At 64.7% G+C, this 22,998-nt stretch overlaps 3 protein-coding genes across 3 annotated transcripts; all 3 read right to left on the bottom strand.

Annotated features, from left to right (window-relative positions):
* Positions 1 to 649: 649 nt before the first annotated feature.
* On the bottom strand, positions 650 to 19,178 carry LOC104264055 (PDZ and LIM domain protein 7). The gene is made up of 16 exons (XM_059825482.1): positions 19,147 to 19,178; positions 17,717 to 17,823; positions 14,075 to 14,226; positions 13,739 to 13,769; positions 12,902 to 13,011; positions 6,264 to 6,418; positions 5,875 to 5,911; positions 5,196 to 5,234; positions 4,919 to 5,073; positions 4,512 to 4,548; positions 3,360 to 3,418; positions 2,987 to 3,221; positions 2,729 to 2,909; positions 2,424 to 2,544; positions 1,848 to 1,963; positions 650 to 1,582 (listed from the first exon to the last, which is right to left on the bottom strand). The coding sequence occupies exons 2-16, from the start codon at positions 17,819 to 17,821 to the stop codon at positions 1,496 to 1,498; spliced, it is 1,620 nt and encodes a 539-aa protein (XP_059681465.1). The 5' UTR covers positions 17,822 to 17,823; positions 19,147 to 19,178; the 3' UTR covers positions 650 to 1,495.
* On the bottom strand, positions 6,467 to 10,561 carry LOC132318366 (PDZ and LIM domain protein 5-like). Its single transcript, XM_059825483.1, has 7 exons — positions 9,781 to 10,561; positions 9,386 to 9,422; positions 8,447 to 8,681; positions 8,163 to 8,201; positions 7,886 to 8,040; positions 7,467 to 7,503; positions 6,467 to 6,579 (listed from the first exon to the last, which is right to left on the bottom strand). The coding sequence occupies exons 1-5, from the start codon at positions 9,971 to 9,973 to the stop codon at positions 7,963 to 7,965; spliced, it is 582 nt and encodes a 193-aa protein (XP_059681466.1). The 5' UTR covers positions 9,974 to 10,561; the 3' UTR covers positions 6,467 to 6,579; positions 7,467 to 7,503; positions 7,886 to 7,962.
* A 365-nt stretch (positions 19,179 to 19,543) lies between the features above and the next one.
* DOK3 (docking protein 3) lies at positions 19,544 to 22,620 on the bottom strand. The gene is made up of 5 exons (XM_059825229.1): positions 22,554 to 22,620; positions 20,854 to 21,147; positions 20,620 to 20,713; positions 20,362 to 20,534; positions 19,544 to 20,278 (listed from the first exon to the last, which is right to left on the bottom strand). The coding sequence occupies exons 1-5, from the start codon at positions 22,608 to 22,610 to the stop codon at positions 19,544 to 19,546; spliced, it is 1,353 nt and encodes a 450-aa protein (XP_059681212.1). The 5' UTR covers positions 22,611 to 22,620.
* Between the last annotated feature and the right edge of the window lie 378 nt (positions 22,621 to 22,998).

Below are 22,998 nucleotides of genomic sequence, written 5' to 3'. Positions count from 1 at the left end.
CCAGCTCCTGCCCCCAGCAGAACCTTCCAGTAGATTAGCAAGACAATTTTCCTTACAATTGCTCATCGTGGTAAGAGCTGCAATTATTAATGACCGTTCCAGCTGCCAGAGTGGAGTGGGAGGAGCGGCTCTTCCCCACACCCGCTGCCCCTGAGCCCGTTCCAGCCGGAGGTGCCGGCAAGGCCTCGCACCCGTCCTTTGGGACGGCAGCTGCATTGCATGAGTGAACGCTTGGCTGGCCTTTGCCGGAGCACGCCCAGAGCCGGTGCACGTGGCCCATGCGTGCCCCATGGCTTCCTGTCCCCTGTGCAGGACTCGGGGCCAGGGCACAGCAGGGACCAGGGAACACCCCTACAGGGTTGAACATCTGCCCCATCGCCCCTTGCTGCAGCTTTGCCCAGATTAATTACCACCTCTGTTAGCGGTCCTGCCTGCTACAAAGAGAGAGGGACGACCCAGGTGACATGAGGGGTCCAGCCTGGGCTGACACAGGCAGAGGAGAAATCAGAGGTGAAAATTTCCCCCAGAAAGCTGGAAGGAGCTGAGTCAGGCCCCAGGGGGAGTGGGGCAATGGCTGAGTGTGACCTTCCCAGATGGCTGCACCTCGCTTTGCAAAACCGCAGGCCCCAAGATAGCCGGCACTTGCAGAGAAGTGTTTATTAAAGGCACTAAAAGCACCGTGGCTACATCAGCGGCAGTCCGACCGGAGAGTGCGGGTTTGGGAGAGGCATTTACAGGCCTGGGACGGCAGTGGCAGGCACTCTTTGGTAGGAAGACGTTCCCAAGCCTTGCGGGAGCCTGCCGGCCGGCCATCAGCACACGCTGCCAGCCCGCAGCTGGGGCGAGCTTGGCACACTGCCCTGCTTCCCGGCACGGCCAGGCTGGGAGTGCTGCCGCACACCAGACCCAGGAGAGCAGCAGGCCAGCTGTGTGGGGCGACACAAGGCACAAACCCGCCCTGGCATGCAGCTGGCTTAGGAAGCCACCGCAGCAGTTTGCAGGGTGGCCGGGGGGTTGCCACAGGCAGGGCCCCGGCAAGGGAGCAGGGCCAGGTCTCCAGCCCCATGCACTAAGCATGCAGCGGGGAAGGTGGGGGAGAGCTTGGCAGGGGGCTGGGGGGCTAGGAACATCCCTGCCCTGGCACTGAGCTGCCAGGTAGCCAGGCCACAGCCCCAGCTGTGCTGGACCCTCCCCGACTCCAGCCTCAGCATGGCCATGGCCACCACACTGCGTGGCTGGGGGCAGGAGACCCATGCAGCGTCCCCTTCCCAGGGCTCCTAGGGCCAGCTGGGGGGTCACAGAAGCAGCCACCCAGCTACAAAGCGCTCTGGACCCAGCACCGCCTCCAGCTGGAGCTGGGCCAGGAGCTGCCAGGAAAGAGGCAGGAGCAAGGGGAAGGGGTGAGAGCACAGCCTGGCTCCCTGGGGGCAGCAGGGGTGGGGAGAGGAGCATGCAGGGCCAGGGGCACGCGTGGGCACAGCTGAACTCCCGCCCCTCACACATGGGAGAAAGCGTGGCTCTTGCAGAGCGGCTTGTCCTTCTTGGAGTAGAATGTCTTCCCTTCCAGGTTGGTCTGGCAGATCTAGGGAGGAGAGTGCAGGCAGTCAGGTCGGGGGGTTGAGCCAGCTCCTGGGTCCCCCCCACAACCCAGGGCTCAGCACCAGCATCGCAGAGATACCAGGGAGCAGCAGGCTCAGAGCAGGGACCTGAGCCACCAGCGCAGAGCCAAGTGGGGAAAACCTCGTGGCAGCAGGGACCCCATGCTGCTGGTGTACCCCACGCAGGGCACGACTGCCAGGGAGAGCCACAGCCCCACCAGCAGCTGGGGAGGGAGGCACATGGCTCACCGCACAGACGAAGCAAGTGTCGTGCCAGCTGAACCCCAGCGCCTCCAGGAACCGGTCCCCAGCGTCAATCTTGAAGTCGCAGCCGCGGCACTTGGTACCAAACATCTTCTCATAGTCTGTGAGGAGAGGCAAAGCCCAGGTCAGCGTTCCCTCTCACTGCAGCCCCTTATCCTAGGGGAGCAGGGCTGCAGCACAGCCGGGATCCCACAGGGACAGCCTAGGGACAACTTGCTGCCAGCCCTGAGGGGACGATGCCCGAGACACCCAGGTGAGATGCCTGTGCCGTGCAGGGTGGCCCTGGCCACCACCCGGCCACAGGGAAGAGGCAAACCTCATCTCCCAGGATGCAGCACTTGCCTTTGAAGTACATCATCTGTCATCGCCACGGCAACATGGGAGCTATGGCACTACCCAGCAGCCGGGGAGGACTGGGATGAAGTGCTCAGGGCCGCAGGGAGGCAGGTCCCTGCACAGGGCAGCTCACCCCCCACCCCTGTGGGCAGGTGCTGAGCCCTGACAGTGCCCGGTGCTGCCCTGGGGCCATGCAGGGTGGCACGTGGGATCCCCGGGTCCTACCTCTCTCGCAGTAGGGCTGTCCCTCCTCCATGTAGAAGGCACGGTTGCGGATGGGAGTTTTGCAGGCAGCACAAGTGAAGCACTGCACGTGCCAGGTCATCTTCAGCGCATGCATGACCTCCTGGAGGGGAACTGCTGTCAGCTGGGGGCAGGACCACCCTGCGCCATGGGGGACCCGCTCCCAGGGCAGAAAGGGACAAGGGATCCCTGGGGATGGGATCAGAACAGGAAGGGACAGAGCTAGGGACCCATAGGTGAGCGGGGAGCAGGAACAGGAGGTGTGGGGCAGGCTGAAGGACACTCACCCCGGTGATCTTCTTCTTGCATTTGGCACAGCTGGGCGCGTAGCGTGTGTCGTAGCACTTGGGGCAGAAGATGGAGCCTTTCTCCTCAAAGAAGCCGCCCTCATCCAGCACCTTCCTGCACTGGCAGCAGGTGAACTCCTCAGGGTGGTAATAATGTCCCAGCGCCACCAGGTAGCGTCCCCTGCAGCAAGACAGAGCCACGTCAGCCACGCTGGGGCTGAGGACGCTGGTGTGGCAGCAGTGGTGGCCAGGGCTCACCTGATAACCTTGTTGCACTTGTAGCAGAGGGGTGTGCGGCCGGGCCCTTCAGGGGCCTGCTGCGCCGCCTGCACGATGGAGCTGCGGTTCTGCATGGGGGTTGGTGTGGCCGGCTGGCTGTGCTTGCTCACCACTGTGCTCGTCTTGTCCGGGGCATAGCGCTCAGCAAACGAGGGGTCCACGGCCCAGGGTGGGCGGCTGGCAGGGCCAGGGGTGGTGGCAGGAGTCCTGGGGGCTGCACGCACATGCAAGTCTCCAGGATGATGCTCCTGATCCCTCAGCAGCCCCTCCCAACGCCTGTGGCTGGGCAAGCAGCATCGCCTGGCACCCCCACCCCTCTCCCCGCCAAGCCCAAAGGAAATGTTTTGCTCACCCAGTCCCGGCTCCGTCTTCATCGCTGCTCCTGGGGACGGGTCCAGCACGGAGACCTGGCTACAGAAAAGCAGTTAATCCAGCCTGCCCTGCTCACCCCCTCTGCTCAGCGGGCCTGTGTGTGCAGGCAGGGTACCCCCATCCCAAGAAGCAGGCAGGAGCCAGCCAAGCCCCAGTGCCCAGCCAGTAGCTGGTTTGGTGATGGGGTACCGAGCCAAGCGTCTTCAGCCCTGCGAAGACACAGCACCCCTGGGGTCTCTAGCACCCATTGTGGAGGTGTGGGGAGCAGCAGGAGGGAGCACAGGCCTGCTGGGCTCCCACACCCAGCTCTGGGCTGCTCCAGGCTGACCAGGAACCCCGGGAACCACACAGACCCCGGCTGCCCACTCAGACACAACGATTGCCCTCAACCTCATCGGGGTGCAGAGGGGCTTGGACCTGACCTGGCACCGGGAGCCCCGGTGTCCAGCTCCGGCAGCGCTGGCGACAGGCAGGGCCCTGTCATCCCTGCTAGCTAGGCAGGGCCAAGCTGGTCCTGGGAGGGGCAAGGCTTGTACCCCCTGACAGGCTGCCAGCACTGGGCTTGGGAGCAGACAGGACAAGCCGGGGCAAGAGAGGCACAGCACACCAGAGAGGGGACAGGGACAGAGCCGGTGGCTCTGTGCCTCTCCAGGGCAAAGACAAGGAGATGGCTACAAAACCAGGAGCATTTATTTGCGGCAGAGCAAACCGGGCAGAGCTGGGACTCAATGGTCACAGCACCAGGGCAGGAAGCATCGCAGAGAGACCGAGACAAAAAAAAGGGGTGCTGTGTACCACCCCTGCCCAGCTGCACAGGGCAAGTAACAACACTCCCCAGCCCCGGCTCCCTTCCCTGCACCCACACAGGGAGAAGCCGGCAACACTAACCCAGAACTTCCTGGCTGCCCTGCAGCCCCACGCCAGGCTCACGGGACACTGTGCCCCAGATCCAGGTGCTGCCCAAACATCACAACACCCCCAGCAAGGTTTTGCAGAGCCACCAGCCACCCCCAACCCACTGTGTCCAGGATGCCACGGCACAGCTCGGCATCCCCAGCTCGGTGCCAGCAATGCCCACCAGGTCCTGCCCGGGACATGCAGCCCCATAGCTCCTGCTGCACGCTCTCCTTACCTGGGCTTTTTAACAAACACATCATCATGATCCTCCACTGAGCGCAGTAGGAAAAAAAGGAGGAGACAGAGTCAGTCTGTGGCAACCGAGGCCCAGAGACAGCAGGAAGGGAAAGGCAGGAAAAATCACCTCTCCTACCACCGCCCTCCTGCCCCAATGCTCAACCCTGCCTGGCCACGGGGCAGAGCATGGCCCCAGCCCAGTGGCACCACCACATGCCCAGACATAGCCTGTGCCACACACAGCCCTGGGCAGCTCCTGACAGCTCAGCCTCCCCAGAGGGGCCACACAGGGCACAAATCATAGCCCCCCCACATCACCCCACAGCCTCTGCTGGGTTCTGGCTGCCCCAGCAAAGCCAGGCACCCCTGGGCAGCCAGGCAGTGCCAGACCCTGCGGGAACTTACTGCCGTCTGTGCCCGTCAGCCGGGCCAGTTTGAGGAAGGAGCGGGACTGGGAGGTCCCGGTGCGGGGCTGCCAGTCCTCAGCATCCTCTATCAGCCGCAACTTCCCGGGGTCGCATACGGGGGTGCTGGGGGGCTCCAGCGGCTGCGGGGGCTGCCTGCGAGTGACAGAGGGCAGGCGCTCAGCTGGCACCTCACATCGACCCTGCTTTGGCACAGGGCAGCGCTCCGAAAGGTGCCCTCACACACGCCGACCCCCTCGCCAGACCTCAGAACTCACCGCTGCTCCCCTGTGCCCCAGCTGGACCCACCGGCATCCCTGTGGCATCGGAAAAAACGGCGGCACAACAGTCAATGGCTGACCCATGGCTCAGTGCACCCCTCCTGTACGCACCCCCAGCCCCATGGAGGCACAGGCCTCACGAAAACGCTGACAACATTCACTCCCGACCAGCCTTGCAGTCGCCACGTAGCCCCACAAGACATGGCGTCCCAGGTCCAGGCACTGCCCAGCACCTCCCAACACCCCAGCAAGGTGTTGCCAGTGCCACCAGCTGCCCCTACCCACTGTGTCCAGGACACCATGCTGCGGTTTGGCCTCCTCAGCTTGGTGCCAGCAGTGCCCAGCGGGTCCTGCCCAGGACACCCGGCACGGGGACAGGCCAGTGTGGGGACAGCCTGGCTGGGGACAGCCTGCCTGGCCACCGGGAGCCCAGGCAGGACCCTCCCAAGGTGACAGTCAGAGCAGTGGGTAGGCATGGGCAGTCGCTCATCGTGTGGCTCAGCCAACATCTCGGCTCTAGAGAGGAACAGGACACAGGACGAGGAAAGAGAAGAAACAGCAACAGGGCAAAGAGCTTCCCCGGAATCACGGCAAGCAGTGAGTGCAAACCAGATGAGTAGGCTGAGCCCCAAGTGGGCACCCTCGTGGCTACTGCCCTGGCACACGCTCCCCTTACCTGGGCTTTTTGACAAGCTCATCCTCATGATCCTCCACTGAGCGCAGCAGGAAAAAAAGGAGGAGACTGAGTCAGTCTGCAGTGACAGAGGCCCAGGGACAGAAGGAAGGGAAAGGAAGGAAAACAGACCTCTCATCCCACCACCCTCCTGCCCCAGTGCACAGCCCTGCTCGGCCACAGGGCAGAGCACGGCCCCAGACCAGCAACACCACCACGAGCCCACGCACAGCCCTGGGCAGCTCCTGACAGCTCAGCCTCCCCAGAGGGGCCACACAGGGCACAAATCAAAGCCCCAGTGCCATGACACAGTCTCTGTTGGGCTCCGGTAGCCCACGCAAAGCCAGGCACCCCTGGGCAGCCAGGCAGCACCGGGCCCTGCGGGAACTTACTGCCGTCTGTGCCCGTCAGCCGGGCCAGTTTGCGGAAGGAGCGGGACTGGGAGGTCCCGGTGCGGGGCTGCCAGTCCTCAGCATCCTCTATCAGCCGCAACTTCCCGGGGTCGCATACGGGGGTGCTGGGGGGCTCCAGCGGCTGCGGGGGCTGCCTGCGAGTGACAGAGGGCAGGCGCTCAGCTGGCACCTCACATCGACCCTGCTTTGGCACAGGGCAGCGCTCCGAAAGGTGCCCTCACACACGCCGACCCCCTCGCCAGACCTCAGAACTCACCGCTGCTCCCCTGTGCCCCAGCTGGGCCCACCGGCATCCCTGTGGCATCGGAAAAAATGGCGGCACAACAGTCAATGTCTGACCCATGGCTCAGTGCACCCCTCCTGTACGCACCCCCAGCCCCATGGAGGCATGGGCCCCATGAAGATGTTGACAATTTTCACTCCCGACCAGCCTTGCAGCTGCCCTGCAGCCCCACGGGACATCATGCCTCAGGTCCAGGCACTGCCCAGCTCCTCCCAACACCCCAGCAAGGTGTTGCCAGTGCCACCAGCTGCCCCTACCCACTGTGTCCTGGACACCATGCTGCGGTTTGGCCTCCTCAGCTTGGTGCCAGCAGTGCCCAGCGGGTCCTGCCCAGCACCATGGCAAAGTGACAACCCACCAAAAGGACACCATGGTTGGGGACAGCCTGCCTGGCAGGCACATGGCTGGGCAGGACCCTCCCAACGTGACGGTCAGAGCAGTGGGTGAGTGCTGGCAGCGCCCGTTGCAGGGCGAGCGCAGGGCAGGCTCTGCGCTCAGCCAACAGCTTAGCTCTGGGCAGAATGAGAGAACAGAGAGGGAATAGGAGGAAAGAGGAACAGGAGAGAAGAAACAGCAACAGGGCAAAAAGCTTCCCTAGTCTCCACAAGCAGCAAGGGCGAACCAGCCAGTGGCACTTGCCCAGCTCTGCCTGGCTGCCCCACAGCCGCTGTCAGGCTCACAAGACATCGTGCCGCAGGTCTGGGTGCTGCCCAGAACATCCCAACATCCCTAAGCCAGGTTTTGCCAGTGCCTCCAACCTCCTCCAGTCCCTGTTTGCCCCAGAGGCCATGGTGCAGCTCAGCCTCCCCAGCTCAGTGCCAGCAGTGCCCAGAGTCCTGCCCAGGACATGCAGCCCTGTATACAGCTCCTGCTGCCGCCCTGGCACACGCTCCCCTTACCTGGGCTTTTTAACAAGCTCATCCTCACGATCCTCCACTGAGTGCAGCAGGAAAAAAAGGAGGAGACTGAGTCAGTCTGTGGCAACCGAGGCCCAGAGACAGCAGGAAGGGAAGGGAAGGAAACGGAAAGGAAGGGAAAGGAAAGGAAGGAAAACCGAGGTCTCCTCCTACCACCCTCCTGCCCCAGTGCACAGCCCTGCTCGGCCACGGGGCAGAGCACGGCCCCAGCCCAGCAGCACCACCACGAGCCCACGCGCAGCCCCGGGCAGCTCCTGACAGCTCAGCCTCCCCAGAGGGGCCACACAGGGCACAAATCAAAGCCCCAGTGCCATGACACAGTCTCTGTTGGGCTCCGGTAGCCCAGGCAAAGCCAAGCACCCCTGGGCAGCCAGGCAGCACTGGGCCCTGCGGGAACTTACTGCTGTCTGTGCCCGTCAGCCGGGCCAGTTTGAGGAAGGAGCGGGACTGGGAGGTCCCGGTGCGGGGCTGCCAGTCCTCAGCATCCTCTATCAGCCGCAACTTCCCGGGGTCGCATACGGGGGTGCTGGGGGGCTCCAGCGGCTGCGGGGGCTGCCTGCGAGTGACAGAGGGCAGGCGCTCAGCTGGCACCTCACATCGACCCTGCTTTGGCACAGGGCAGCGCTCCGAAAGGTGCCCTCACACACGCCGACCCCCTCGCCAGACCTCAGAACTCACCGCTGCTCCCCTGTGCCCCAGCTGGACCCACCGGCATCCCTGTGGCATCGGAAAAAACGGCGGCACAACAGTCAATGGCTGACCCATGGCTCAGTGCACCCCTCCTGTACGCACCCCCAGCCCCATGGAGGCACAGGCCTCACGAAAACGCTGACAACATTCACTCCCGACCAGCCTTGCAGTCGCCACGTAGCCCCACAAGACATGGCGTCCCAGGTCCAGGCACTGCCCAGCACCTCCCAACACCCCAGCAAGGTGTTGCCAGTGCCACCAGCTGCCCCTACCCACTGTGTCCAGGACACCATGCTGCGGTTTGGCCTCCTCAGCTTGGTGCCAGCAGTGCCCAGCGGGTCCTGCCCAGGACACCTGGCACGGGGACAGGCCAGTGTGGGGACAGCCTGGCTGGGGACAGCCTGCCTGGCCACCGGGAGCCCAGGCAGGACCCTCCCAAGGTGACAGTCAGAGCAGTGGGTAGGCATGGGCAGTCGCTCATCGTGTGGCTCAGCCAACATCTCGGCTCTAGAGAGGAACAGGACACAGGATGAGGAAAGAGAAGAAACAGCAACAGGGCAAAGAGCTTCCCCAGAGTCACGGCAAGCAGTGAGTGCAAACCAGCCTCCTCAGCTTGGTGCCAGCAGTGCCTAGGGTGTCCTGCTGGGCACACCCGGCATGGGGACAACCCACGATAAGGACACCCTGGTTGGGGACAGCCTGCCTGGCAGCCAGGTGCCCAGACAGGACCCTCCTGAGGCGACAGTCAGAGCAGTGGATTAGTGCTGGCAGTGCCCACTGCAGGCGAGCACAGGGCAGGCTCTGCGGCTCGGCCAACAGCTCGGCTCAGGGAAGAGGGAAAGGACAGAGAGGGAATGGGTACACAGAGGAGGAGAGAAGAAACTGCAACAGGATAAAGAGCTTCCCTAGAGTCACTACAAGCAGCAAGGGCGAACCAGCCAGTGGCACTTGCCCAGCTCTGCCCAGCCACCTCACAGCCCCTGTCAGGCTCATGGGCCCTTGTACCTGAGGTCCAGGCACTGCCCAGCACCTCCTAAAACCCAGAGACAGATTTTGCTAATGCCTACAACCTCCTCCAGAAACCATGTGCCCAAAAGGCCATGGTTCAGCTCAGCCTCCCCAGCTCAGTGCCAGCAGTGCCCAGAGTCCTGCCCAGGACATGCAGCCCTGCATACAGCTCCTGCTGCCGCCCTGGCACACGCTCCCCTTACCTGGGCTTTTTAACAAGCTCATCCTCACGATCCTCCACTGAGCGCAGCAGGAAAAAAAGGAGGAGACTGAGTCAGTCTGTGGCAGCCGAGGCCCAGAGACAGCAGGAAGGGAAGGGAAGGGAAAGGAAGGAAAATCGACCTCTCCCACCGCTGCCCTCCTGCCCCAGTGCACAGCCCTGCCCGTCCACGGGGCAGAGCACGGCCCCAGCCCAGCAGCACCACCATGAGTCCACGCACAGCCCTGGGCAGCTCCTGACAGCTCAGCCTCCCTGAAGGGTTGACTTGGGGCCAAAATCAAGCCCCAGATGCCACATCACTCCACAGCTCTACTGGGTTCTGGCTACCCCAGCAAAGTCCAGCACACCCAGGCAGCACCAGGCCCTGCGGGAACTTACTGCCGTCTGTGCCCGTCAGCCGGGCCAGTTTGAGGAAGGAGCGGGACTGGGAGGTGCCGGTGCGGGGCTGCCAGTCCTCAGCATCCTCTATCAGCCGCAACTTCCTGGGGTCGCACACGGGGGTGCCGGGGGGCTCCAGCAACTGCGGGGGCTGCCTGCGAGTGACAGAGGGCAGGCGCTCAGTCAGCACCATGCATGTACCTTGCCTGGCACCATGGCATGGGGCAGCGCTCCAAAAGGTGCCCTCACACACGCCGATCCCCTTGCCAGACACTGGCACTCACCACTGCTCCCCCGTGCCCCAGCCAGACCCTCGGAAATCCCTGTGACATCAGAAAAACGGCGGCACAACAGTCAATGGCTGACCCACGGCTCAGTGCATCCCTCCCATACGCACCCCCAGCCCCACGGAGAAGCCAGCCGCATTCACTCCAGACCAGCCTCCCAGCGACCCCCCAGCCCCACGGAAAAGCTGACGACTCTCACCCAGCTCGGCCCAACTGCCCCGCAGCACCACGCCAGACTCACAGAACATCATGCCCCAGGCTCCAGGTGCTGCCCAGCACCTCCCAACATCCCCAGCACGATGTTGCCAGTGCCACCAGCCTCCTCCAAGTCCCATTTGCTCAAGAAGCAACGGTGCAGCTCCGCCTCCCCAGCACCATGCCAGCAGTGCCCAGCAGGTCCTGCCCGGCACACACAGCACGGGGACACCCTGTTTGGGGACAGTCTGCCTGCCAGCTGGGTGCCCGGGCAGAAGCCTCCTGAGGTGACGGTCAGAGCAGTGACTGAGCGCTAGTGGCGTCTGTCGCAGGGTGAGTGCAGGGCGGGCTCTGCAGCTCAGCCAACAGCTCGGCTCTGGGGAGAGGGAGAGGACAGCGAGGGAATGGGAGGATGGAGGAGGAGGAAGGAGAGAAGAAACAACAGGGCAAAGAGTTTCCCCAGAGTTATCACAAGCAGTGAGTGCAAACCAGCTGGGTGGGCTGAGCCCTGAGTGGGCACCCTCATGGCTCCTGCTGCCGCCCTGGCACACGCTCCCCTTACCTGGGCTTTTTAACAAGCTCATCCTCATGATCCTCCGCTAGGCGCAGCAGGAGAGAAAGGAGGAGACAGAGTCAGTCTGCAGCAACCAAGGCCCAGAGATGGCAGGAAGGAAAAGAAAACCGATCTCTCCTCCCGCCACCCTCCTGTCCTAGCACACAGCCCTGCTCAGCCACAGGGCAGAGCACAGCCCCAGCCCAGCAGCACCACAACCCCACGCACAGCCCCGGGCAGCTCCCACTGGCTCAGTCACCCCAGAGAGGCCACACGGGGCCAAAACCAATGCTCCGGTGCCACGATGCACCACGGCCTTTATCTGGCTCCACTTGCCCCAGCAAAGCTGGGTACCCCTGGGCAGCCAGGCAGTGCCAGACCCTGTGGGAACTTACTGCCGTCTGTGCCCGTCAGCCGGGCCAGTTTGAGGAAGGAGCGGGACTGGGAGGTCCCGGTGCGGGGCTGCCAGTCCTCAGCGTCCTCTATCAGCCGCAACTTCACAGGGTCGTACATGGGGGTGCTGGGGGGCTCCAGCGGCTGCAGGGGCTGCCTATGAGTGACAGAGTTGTCTGTCAAATCTGACAGATCCCCACGGCATCACCTCCCTGGGGCTGCCCCACACCTCCCTCGGCACAGAACCACAAGACACCAGTACTTGAGACGTCGCACGTTGCCTTACTCCCCACACCCCCTACTTCTCCTTCGCGGAGGAAGGGCCCATTAAGGACTGACTCAGGACTGACCACCGTTCCTAGCAGCCTGAGACTGGCCCCAAGGGCCAGGAGGGGAAAGGACATGGCAAGAATAAGCCGAGGTCAAAAAATCACCAGCAGGGAAGCTGCTCAAGAGCCCAGTGAACACCTACGGTGCCACAGCAGTGCACCTGCCTGCCTGGCCCTGGGCAGGGTGCCCGGAGCAGTGCGCCTGCCTGCCTGGCCCTGGGCAGGGTGCCCGGCACAGCCCGGCAACCCTCGTCCAGCCAAGCCACGTCTCAGGGAGGAGGAAGGGACCACGTGCAAGGATACTCTAGGGCCCCAGCAGCTGGCAGAGACAGGCAGCAGTCACCCTTCAGGCTAGGGACAGCTTGCTGCCAGGAGCAACCCACGAACATGGGCAGAGCAGCGCATGCTGCCTGTCCCAGGCTGGCCCTGCCCCAGAGAACAGGGCACTAGCAGGGAAGAGGCATGCAGGGAGGATAGAGAGAGCAGGCAAAAGGCTTACTGACTTGTCAAGGCTCAGCACCTGTAGGGGAGAGGGAAAGAGAAAGGGAGGAGAGAAAGAAAGAAAAAGGAAGGTGAAATTAGACCTGCAGCACCCAAGAAGTTTTCAGAGCTCACCTATGGCCTGCACTAGTCCCCCTACCCCCGAGACTCATGCCCAACTCACCCAAGGCTGGGAGCACACTGGGACGCAGAGGCAGATGCCAATGGACCAGACCATGCCTCCCTCAGACCCCCAAAACAGGCCTGGGTGCCCAGGGCAGCCAGGGCCACATCGCCTCCCCTTGCCCAGTTTCAGGGTGCCATGGTATCTCTCAGCAGGAGGGACAAGGACCAGCAGCTGCCAGACACGCAGCAGCTGGGTGGGCAGCCTGCAGAGGCAGGAGCTTCTTCCCTGCGAGTGGGGTGAGGATGGCACTGCACAGGGCTCAAGGGTTTCATTTTGCCCAGCAGCCAGGGCACTGGCAGGATGTTCCCGGGCAGGCGCTGTCCGGTGGCCACAATGCAACCACCGCTTCCCTGTGACCACAGACGCCAGCAAGTGTCCTGCTACAACCGCTGTGCCGTGCCCTGCAGGACTCCCCACAGGCTGACACGTCCCCGAGCGAGGGACCAGCATGCGCGTGGCCACGTGTCCCCACATGTGACAGTCCTGTTGTGCCACCTCCACACCAGCCATCAGGGGATCCCAGCACGGGCACTGTCACCCGCTCCCACCCATGGATGCCTGGCATGCAAGGCACAGCAGGGCTGGGCAGCAGGCTCCCCCCAGTCTTTGGGGAGCAGGACGGACAGCAACATACCCATTGTGCTGGGGGGTGCAGGTGGGCACCAGGGGCGCGTACGTCACGGGTTTCGTCACCAGCCCGGGCCGTGGGTTCGGAGGCGAGCTGGCCCCGAAGGGCCGAGCTGTTTTGTTGAGGGCGGTGCTGGGAGCGAAGTTATATTTCAGGGGTTCTGAGCAGGGGAGTGAGTCCTGAGCGAGACAAAACACACAGACACAGGCTCTCATGTCAAGCAGCATGCAAGGGGCAGCCCCAGGCCAGGCAGTGCAGCAGGCAGCCAGATAGAAAAGCTGGACAGCACGTGCACCTCAGATACTGGCCTCTGCCAGGCTGGCACCTCTCTCCACAGGGCACCCAGCCCAGCAACAGCAGGTCACAAGCCCGGCCCGAGGGTCATTGGAGGATTAGTAAGTGCCCTGGACGCTTGCTGTTGCCTGCGGCAGGGCAGTGCATGCACACACGCTGATCGCAACCGTCCCGCAGCCCAAAGGTGAATGCATGCAGGTGGCTTCCATCCAGGAGCCACCGGTCACCAGCCCCAGCCCTGCCTCCCCATGCCAGGACAATCCCCAGCACTAGCAAACATGGGGCCCTGAGGCCGTGCTGTGGCTGCCCGGCCTCCTCCCCTGTGTTGGCCCCTCTGCACCCCTGCCCACACCCAGCACTGGTGGGAGCACAGACAGGCAGCAGCCAGGCCCGGGCGCCTGCTGGGCAGACTCTGCTCCATCAGATCCCCTGCGGTGCTGGGGATCAGAGCTGCTCCTCCAGCAAGGAGTTTTCCAGCCCTCCAAACACACCCCAGTCCCCCAGAAGCCTGCGGGCCCCAGGAGCAAAATCCATTTGTCTGTCTACACTCAGAGATTCCCCTCCCCTGAGACGAGGCTGAGCTGCTGCTGCAGCGCCAGGAGCGACACGTACCTTCTGCGGCTTCCCCAGGTGGTTCTGGGCTCTGCAAGAGAGGAGACAGCCAGGCAGGTGCTGGAATCGTACCAGCCACTGCTGGGACACTGGCACCCCAGGGATGCAGCACCTGCCGGAGGAAGCCACGGCCAGCTGGCGCTGCCCTGGGGCTCGCAGGTGAGGGCCAGCAGCGAGGCTAAGCCTCATCCAGCCAAGTAGAGCCCTCGGACCCATCCAGGAGCTGCCAGGCTCCGAGCAAGGAGCAGTGATGCCGGAAGATGGCACCGGGCAGAGGGTCCTGGCTCTGCTCCAGCCACACCAGGATCCCAGGTTTGCAGGACCCACAAATCCTACCTGCTCAGGGTGAGGCAGAGCCTGTCCCCACAGGCACGGATCCTGTTCTGGGCCTCGATGTGCGTCATGGAGCCGGTGCTCTCACCGTCGATGTACAGCACCCAGTCGCCCACTCCCACGCCGGCCTGGGCCGCCTTCCCACCTGGTGTCAGCTGCAGGACGGACAGAGTCAGGGAGAGCTGGGCCAGCCGAGCGGCAACGTGGGAGCAGAGGGACGCCCTCACCCCCACGAGGGCAGGGGTCTGCTGGGGCCCAGGCTCCCTCACGCAAGGCCCAGCCTGGCACAGGACACCATACAGACCTGACCCAGGGGGAGGTAGGGACCCCCGGATCACCCCCTGTTTCCCAGCATATTAGCCCAGAGCAGCCTCTACACCTCCACAGCAGTGGCGCTGCCCAGCCTCTGCCCTCTGGCCCAGCTGGAGTCCACGCCATCACTCTGGGGCCCCGTCCCCATGACACAAAACGGCGGAGGTGGTGCTGGCTCAGCCTCGGCAGGAGGCCCGGCCGTCCCTCGGAGCCCGCCCCACGGTCCCTGGGCAGGAAGGGAGCGCAGTGAGTCAGGGCCCATCGGGCAGCCCACGTCTCGCTGTGAACCACAGGCACGTCCATCCCTTCGCCTGGGGCGAGGGGGGGGACAGGGGAGGCACCCCTTGGGCGCTCCCCCCAGCCGCCCACACTCCCATCCCATGTCCCGTTCCCCTCCCGGTGCCGGCAGGCGCAGACGTTACCTCATCCCTGCAGAGGAGCGGGACCCCCCCGCGGGGCAGGGAGACACCCGCCCCCACCCACGCTGCTCCCCCAGCCCTCACCCTGCCGGGACAGCCTGGAGCACGACCATGCGTTCCCCTGCCCGGCCACAGTGCCGGGGATGAGCCTTGCCCCCCGTATGGCTCTACGGCATGGCTCTACGTCAGCCCTGTGCTGGGAAGCAGAGACTGCCCTCCCCTCCCACCGGGGATGCACAGCCAAAGGCAAGCAGGGCCCCGAGTGCTGCATGCAGCTCCCAGGCACTGACAGACAGACAGACGTGGGTAGGCTGCAGCCATTCCTGCTCCTCCAGCACGGAAGAACTCGAGGCGCTTGGACCCATACCAAGTATTTCCTCAAGTCCTGTTCGACATGAACATAAAAGGAGCGAGCCAGATTCCCAGAGCCGTCAGAGGGCTGAAAAATCCCTGCCGCCGAGCCCCGGCCCCTCCTTGCTCGTGCACAGGGCCCGGCTCACCCCAGAGCCATACTCCCCTTCCCCGCGCCAGCACCGGCCCTCCACGTGAGGCCAAACCCCACACCTGGTCTGGGTGCGGCCTGGCATCCCACTGCCATCCCCGGCAGGACACGGGTACCCCCTCTGGCGCCCTGGCACCACCCAGCGCCTGCTCCTCCTGCCCAGCACAGGAGGGTGCCCTGGGCGGCAAGTGGCACCGGCCAGCTCCTGGCCATACTGCTGCAAGCCCCGACTTGCTGCCCTGGAGAGCTAGGGAAGGCATGGGCAGCTGCGTGGGTTTTGAGGCAGGAGCAGGAGCTGGGAGAGGTTTTCACATGGCTGCCTGGGAAGGGGAGAGTGCAGCAGGCTGCATCACACAGCCGCACCCAGCCTGGCCAGCAGCACCACGCTCGCCTTCCCCCTCCATGCCGGCACGCCAGGAAACCCTTTTGGTAGGTGCCAGTTCAGCCGGGAGCCACGACGGTGCCAGCTGTCCCGCTTCCCACCCGGCCCTGCTAACCAAGGCTTCCTTCCTCCCCTCTCCGCCCAGCCAGTCCTTTGTTCCCCACGCCTCCGTCACCGCACCCAGCGAGATGCCCACTGGGCACCCTGGACAGAGTCTCACCCAGCATGCAGGGGAGTGGGATGCCTGCACAAAGGCCCAGGCAGCATCCTCCAGCAGCACCGAGGGTCTCTCCTCTTCCCCGGCTGGCAGATGCCGGGACATGCCACACAGCACCCAGCTCCCCAGATGCCAGCCCTTTCCCTGGCTCCACCGCAGACAGCTCAGGACCACGGTCTTGCAGCCTGACTAGCCAAGGTGTCAGGACCACAGTAGAGCCCCTTGCCATGAGAAGCACATGCGCAGAAGACCAGGGTGATACCTCTTTTGTGTGACCACTGAGCTGAAGCAGCTCACCCGGGAGTATCACAGCGATAGCCGCAGCCGAGAGCCAAAGCATGCACCAGTGCTGCCTTCCCCCTGTGCTCCCCAGCTCTGCAGAGCAGCACCCCACTGCAGCCCTCAAAGCTGGGGCAGGACACCTCCTTCCAGCCTGCTCCAGCAGCCCCAGGCATGGCAGGACAGCCTGCCCTGCTGGCAGAGCCCTTGCTCAAGGCAAGCAGTGGCCAAGGATAGCGGCGTGCTCCAGGCAGGAGCTTTAGGGCTGGGGATGCCTCTGGGATGCAGAGCAGCGCAGGGTCACCCCTTCCCATCATGCAGGGCCCACAGCCCCACCATGCAGCCCAGCCTTGCCAGAGAGCCCCCCCAAAGCCGGCTACATCCCCTGGAAATGTCCTCGCTGCTCCTGCCTGCACTGCCCAGGATGCCAGCATTGCCCAAGCCCTGAGGGCAGCACTGGCCTGTGTGCACAGCTGGGCTGTTGCTTCACGAGGCCCCTGCCCTGGGAGGCTCCTCCATCCGACCAGACCCTTTGTTAAGCGCTGGCTTGCAGCCAAGAGAAACATTTTTTAGAGAATAAACTCGCTGAAGCCGTCTCTGCGTGCTCGGCAGAGATCAGCAGGCCCCAGGGCAGCGGCGCTGGCGACTCCAGCCTCACATAGTGCCCCTGGGGTCCGTGCTCCACGCAGGGGTGCTGCAGAGACCCGCGCCCTCTGGGACAGGCTAATGGTGCCGGGCTCGTGCCTGGGGCAGGCCCCCATGCAGCACCACGAGCAAAGCTGTACTTTGAGAAGCAGCCTCCGTGCCAGCTGCCCAAGCGTCAGCGGCATGGGCAATGCAGTCGCATTCCAAGGCTTATAAGGCAATTACGTGGCTGGAGCCATGGCCAGCACCCACCCAGGGACTGGGCCACCCAGGGACAGGGACCCTCACACACCCAGGGGCCAGACCTGGCCTGTGCAAGCATCGCATTGGGAGCAGCTCACACCAGGCACCTCAGCCATGAGCAGCTGGCAGCACAATAGCTCTCAAGCTGGAGAAACGGGCTGGTTTTGTAGAGGGAGCCGTGTCCCAGTGCAGGTAGCAGCGCAGGCTTCTTCCCCTCCCTGCCCATTCCAGGGCCAGCTCAGGTGCGAAGCTGGGAGCTGCGCAGTGGGAAGGAGGGCAGAAGGGCACAAGCCAGGTCTGGATGCTAAGCCTGGTGTTGTGCAGACCAGGAAGCCGACCCTACAGTTCAGAGATGGTGAAAGCAGCTCCCTTCCCCCCCCGCAGCAGCCAGAATGACTCTGCAGAGGCTGTACAGTGTTTCTCATCTGCGGTCCTCTGCCCGGAACACCCCCATGCCAGACAACAGCTGATAAGGTTCCGAGGAGGCTATGCAGAGCCAGGCAGGGCAGGATGCAGTGTTCCTGGGGCCCTGGCTCATCCACATCCCCCGTACAGCTCTGCCTCAGCCACCTGGACACAGCCACCACAGCCTCCCACCCACAGAGGCAGGAGAAGGATGGGTATCACCAGTCTCAGCTTCTCTTACCCTGGAGATGGAAAGCGGCATGCTGAAATCCTTCCCTCCCTGCAGCCTGAAGCCCCAGGGCGCCGGCCCGTTCAACATCACCTTGTAGGACTCCATGTCGCCCATCTCTGCAAGGGAAGAGGGTGTGATCCTAGCATTAGGGTACACGAGAACAACGGAGGGAGAGCAGGTGAGAAGGGGGCCTGGCACCTGGCAGGATAAGACAGGTCACATTTCTAACAGTAACTCCACCCCAACCATCCTACACTGTGGTTAGAGACGCACCCCAAATCTATCAGCATCTCCTTCAGCAGCGTCAGAGCCGAGGGGCCCAGGCTAATGCTGACTAGTGTCAGGAAGCCAGGTACAGTGCCGCTGCCACCCACAGTGGAGCACCCACAGGCTCCACTCTCCCTCTCCGAAACCCGGGACATGGTCTCCCTTGCAGCACCCCAAAAACTCATGCTGCTGAAAGCTGAGACCATTTCAGGCTGCGGAGAAGCAACAGCGGGTACGGAAGGACGGGAACCAGAAGCGTTTTTGCCAGGTGAATTAGCAGCAGCAGCGCAGGAGCTGCGTGATGCCACCCGAGGCGCCTGGCAGAGTGGCCAGGCTGGCATTCCAGCAGCCGGCTGAGCAGATGGGAGCAAGCCCATCTCCACACACAGAGCCGGGGCTTTGGCAGGGAGGGAATCCCAGCGCTCCCCTACCTGCCAGGGCTGCGCTGACAGCTGTCAGCCAGCCAAGGCTCCGGGCAGACGAGCCACAGTCCCAGCCTCCCGGCCACCCCTCACCTGGAAGGAGCCGCCGACCCCCTCCAAAGCCCCCCGGGACCGTCCTCCTGCCGCTGCCAGGCGAGGGACAGGGCCAGCTCCGGGGCCCTCCCCACCCCTCAGCAAGGCACCGCAGGCTCCCAGCTGAGAGGCGGGGAGACTGCAAGGCCGGGGGCCAGCGTGCCCCCGCTCTCCCCGGGCCGGTGCGGGCTATATAAGGCGTGTAAGACGACACCAGCCCGCTCCCCGTTCGGGAGGGCCGGGGGAAGGCTGCGTGTCAGGCATTCCCGGCGCCCGGCAGCCGCGCAAGCCCCAGCGAGGCGCCGGCACCGGGGCGGCCCAGAGCGGGCGGGCAGCCCGGCCGCCCCCCGCGGGGCTGTGGCTCGCTGGCAGCCCCGGGCTGGAGAGAGCCCTCCTGCTCCTGAGGGAGCAGGCCCCGGGCCCCGCTCCCCATCCCACCCACGGGAACCCCCAGGCCCCTTTCCCCGGGCTCGGGAACCCCGGCGACCCCGGCCCTAGGCCCAGCCCTGCCCCACGGAGACGCCGGCCCTGCCCCACACGGGCCCTGCCCGCCCCCGACCAACCGCCTTCCCTCAGACCCAGGCCCCAGCCCTAACCCCCCCACATGCCGGGCAGAGGACGGAGAACCCATCCCCGCCCCGGCCCTCCCGCACTCACCCGTGGCCGGCCGGGCCCCCGGCGGAGCGGGGCCGAGCGGGCGGCGCCGCAGCTGGGAACGGAACGGAACGGAGCGGGCGGATGCGGGACTCGAACCGGGACACCGCCCCCGCCCGGCCCGGCCCCACCTTATATAGGAATGAGAGGGGGCGGAGCCGGCGGACGACTCGGCCAATCACCGCGTGCGCCTGCCTGCCGGGGCGGGCACAGCGGCGCCCCCTGGCGGGGAGGCGCGGGCTGCCCCCACCCGCTCCCGGCTGCGGCTGCGGCTCCTGCCCCGCAGCACCGACCGATCCCAGGAGCGACCCCCGTCCGCCCGTGCAGCACCCTCACAACACAGGCCGGCCCAGGATGTTTATTCACTGCGTTGCACCACCAAACAGCATCCAGCCCGGGCTCAGGCCCAGTCCTGGGAGCCAGGGGTTTCCCGGCTGAGCAGCCGCACCAGCTTGGCCCGGAGGTTGCTCTGGGGCTTGTGCCCAGGGCGCACGGGCAGCGCCTCCTGCGCCCCACGGCCCCAGCACGGCTCAGGGCGCTGGGGGCCGCCCCGCGGCAGCTGGGCCAGGGCAGCCCGGTTGTCATAGAGTGGGCCCACCTCGCTGCTGTGGCCCTCGGGGGCCTGCCGGCACCCCAGCTCCCACTGCCCTTCCTCCTCTTCCTCCTCTGCCCTGGCAGGACCCGGCTCTGCAGTGAAGATGTTCTCGTAGAGGTGCTCGGGAGGCAGCTTCCCTGGGGCCCAGGCCTCACTGAGACCGGGCTGCCCTGGCCTGAAGAGGGGCTGCTGGCCCCGGGCGATGGAGGCATAGACAATGGGGGCTGTGGCCTCCAGCTCTGGCGGGGGCAAGGGGAGAAGGCTGGCCGGGGGGTGGGAGGCAGGCTGTGCCCCCCCCGGGGTGGGGCTGGGCTGGGGCTCTTCAGCCCCAGGGGCCCAGGGCTGGGGCTCAAGGCCCTGGGCCGAGAGCTGGGGGTCCGAGGCACAGAAGAGCCGGGGGTCCGGGGCATCCTTGCCCTGCTGCTGGCAGGCGATGGCAGCAGCCACGGCCCGGCAGAGCTCCAGGGCACGTGGAGTACTGAAGGTGAAGGTGCCCTCGCCGGAGTCGCTGCGGCGGCCGGCCTCAAAAGAGAAGATGGTCTGTGGAGCCAGAGGGCAGGGTGAGGGGCTGGCAGCTGCCCTGGGCAGCCAGCAGCCCCATGGAGGGGGGGAGGCACACACACCTGATCCTGGCCAAACTTGCGGAGGAAGGGGTAAGGCCAGGTGAGCAGGGGCTGGCGGGACTGCGGGTCCTTCAGCGTCAGGCTCTGGGGAAGGGCTGAGAGCAGGTAGTGCCCATGCAGGCCGCAGCGGGTAGCCACGTCCGTCCGGACCACCAGCACCGGGAATTCAGTCACTACAGAAGCAGAGCAAGGTGAGGGTCAGCACTGCAGCACTGAGACGGAGCCCACCCCAGCCCCATCCACCACCCCTACACATACAGTCCTGCCAGGAGGAGTAGAGGGAGTTCTCCTCCATGGGGACAGTGGGGCTGGGCTGGGTCCTGGCATTGCTTGGCAACGTCTCCTTCGCACCCTGAAACAGAGGGATATGAGTGCAGCCCCCGAAACAGGGGAGCACAAGCTCCCCTGCTTGCCCACGCACCCCAGAGCGCCCAGGCTCACCCAAGCCAGGAGGAGGGTGAGGGATCCTGGCTATGCTGGACCCCATAGTACCTGGAAGGCCAGCTGGCAGAGCTGGGCAATCCACTCATCCCGCTGCTCGGCCGCCAGCACGTAGCTCTTTTCCGTGGTGGTGAGGTAGAAGGCGGCGGTGGCTTTGGGGCAGCTCTCGGTGCCTGCTGGGCCCACAGAGACACAGTCCGAGAGGCGGATCACTCGACGGGCACACCGCCGCAGGGAGATCTTCTCCAGTGCCGTGCCATCATCCCGCACGTCGAACTTCTCCATGCGGGCCACGCCGGAGGGGCTGGCAGCGAAGAGCTGGGCTCGCATCTTCCTCCAGGACCTCTGCAGCGTGGGAAGGATATAGGCAGAAGGAAAAAAAAAGGGTCAGCAAAGAGGTGCCTGCTGCATCCTCACAGTGCTGCCCTCCATGTGAGGCTCGCAGTGCTTGGGAAGAGCCATGCAGGGCAGGAGGGGGCACAGCGGGTCCCTGCCCACACCCGCCAGGTGCTGCAGGAAGGCAGGGAGAGCTGGGGCCAGCACGGACCCCTGGGGCTACAGGGCAGGGCAGTCCCAAAGCCGGGTCCAGGGGGGGGCCTTGCTCTGAGCGAGTGAGCTCGGCATGGCTTGCTGGGTGAGTCACGCTCGCTCCTGGCTCGCGGAGCACCAGGTCCTGCTCTTTGTTCCCTGCTGCAAGTGCTGGCCTGCCGCCGCTGCAGCAGCTGAGCTCTCGAGCTGTTCTCAGGACAGACCCTGATGCAAATTAAAGCCATTTTGAGCTGCTGAGGCTCCTGCTGGCAGTCTCACATCTGCTGCGCACTACCAGGCCCTGCAGCTCGCAGCCTGCTTCCTCCCAGGGGAGGCTCTGCGGCACCAGTACCTTCCCAGCCCGTCATGGGATAGAAGGGGCGCGTGCCCCCACACACCTCAAAAGCGAAGCAGAGCCTCCGCCCTGCAGAAACCAGATGCAGCCAAGCACCCAAAATACCCACCATCGCCAGCCCACCTGCCTCCTACACAGCAGGGCACCGGCCCCACGCATGTGGGACCTGCCTGCTTCAGTTCCAGGACTCGGCTCTTGCTCAGCAGGGAGGTCGGAGGGTGATCGCAGCCTGGTACATCCACCGAGTCCCCCATGCAGGCACGGCTGCTCTGCCATGGCAGAGGGGATGCCACTAAGGCAAGGCCAGTGTGCTAGTGGGACCTGCTTCGCCAACACCCATCTCGCATCTCCCTAGAGCTGGCTCGACCCTGCGGGGACTCCCACCATGTCACCCATACTGTGCCCAGAGGGCTGCAGCACTCGGTGCCCACCCTGAGGGCCCAGGGCAGCAGGCCAAGCCACAAGGGGTGCCCCGTGGATGGCACTGGCACCCCAGGGCCGGGCCTGTGGAGTGCTAGGTGCAGAGCCACGTCCCATGCACTGCCCCGGTGCCCCACTCCCACACACACGCTGGAGCTGCACCTCATTAACACGCATTTATTGTTTCATTGCGAATCGCGCGGTGACCAAGCGAGAAGAGGGACCCCACGCGCAGGGGAGAGCCTGAGCAGGTGCCTGCATGGATGAGCCCCCTCAGCCGCAGGGAGAGCCCCGCTCTTGGGGCTGCGGAGCTCAGGACCACCCCGCAGCAGCTCCAAGGGGTCTGGCTCCGGTCCCCCCTTTCCAGGCTGCCGAGGGCCCAGCCCCAGGCCTGGCGTTAAGACAGATCAGGGCAAACCCTGTACGCAGCCCCAAATCCACGCTTTACCTTTCCAAATTTGCTGTGCTGCACATAGAGGATCCCATCCTTCACTGGTCTCTCCATGGGCCCAGCGCCACCCTGGCAGCCAGCGCAAGGATCGGGGACTCAGGCTATCAGCAGCGGAGAAAATGTGACTGCTGCAGTCGAAGCAACAGCATGGGGCAGACTTCCTTCTCTGAGCAACTTCCCCTTTTTGGTGTGTGGGATGAGGGGCAGAGGCTGGGCCACAGGAGGTGTCCATTCATCCGCCCTCCCCCTTGCAGAGGGGCAGTGGGGCAGAACGCGTGCAGGCAGAGCACAGGAAGCACCGAGGGGACTGCCCTACACAAGCACAGCACACTCCGCCTCGCCTCAGCTGCATCAGAGCGTGTTTGGGGGATACAGGAACAGCCACGAGCTGAGGAGGCACAAAACCAGGTAAGGGGAATGGTCCCAGAGGAATCAAGGGGCT

Source organism: Gavia stellata, chromosome 16 (genome assembly GCF_030936135.1).
Source record: "Gavia stellata isolate bGavSte3 chromosome 16, bGavSte3.hap2, whole genome shotgun sequence".
Taxonomy (NCBI): domain Eukaryota; kingdom Metazoa; phylum Chordata; class Aves; order Gaviiformes; family Gaviidae; genus Gavia; species Gavia stellata.
Note: the sequence above shows the minus strand (reverse complement) of the source record. Positions and strands in the feature narration are given on the sequence as shown.

Excerpts from the sequence above, each read along its gene's own strand:
- LOC104264055 (XM_059825482.1), bottom strand. The coding sequence starts at position 17,821 with ATGGGCGACATGGAGTCCTACAAGGTGATGTTGAACGGGCCGGCGCCC. Across the intron at positions 13,012-13,738 it reads ACCTGGGGAAGCCGCAGAAG|GACTCACTCCCCTGCTCAGA; the intron begins GTACGTGTCGCT and ends TGTCTCGCTCAG. Across the intron at positions 5,074-5,195 it reads TGGGGCACAGGGGAGCAGCG|GCAGCCCCCGCAGCCGCTGG; the intron begins GTGAGTTCTGAG and ends TGTCACTCGCAG.
- DOK3 (XM_059825229.1), bottom strand. The coding sequence starts at position 22,610 with ATGGAGAGACCAGTGAAGGATGGGATCCTCTATGTGCAGCACAGCAAA. Across the intron at positions 20,714-20,853 it reads TCTGCCAGCTGGCCTTCCAG|GGTGCGAAGGAGACGTTGCC; the intron begins GTACTATGGGGT and ends CCTCTGTTTCAG. Across the intron at positions 20,279-20,361 it reads GCAAGTTTGGCCAGGATCAG|ACCATCTTCTCTTTTGAGGC; the intron begins GTGTGTGTGCCT and ends CTGGCTCCACAG.
- LOC132318366 (XM_059825483.1), bottom strand. The coding sequence starts at position 9,973 with ATGGTGCTGACTGAGCGCCTGCCCTCTGTCACTCGCAGGCAGCCCCCG. Across the intron at positions 8,682-9,385 it reads GAGCTTGTTAAAAAGCCCAG|AGCCGAGATGTTGGCTGAGC; the intron begins GTAAGGGGAGCG and ends GTTCCTCTCTAG. Across the intron at positions 8,202-8,446 it reads TGGTGTCCTGGACACAGTGG|GGATGCCGGTGGGTCCAGCT; the intron begins GTAGGGGCAGCT and ends CCGATGCCACAG.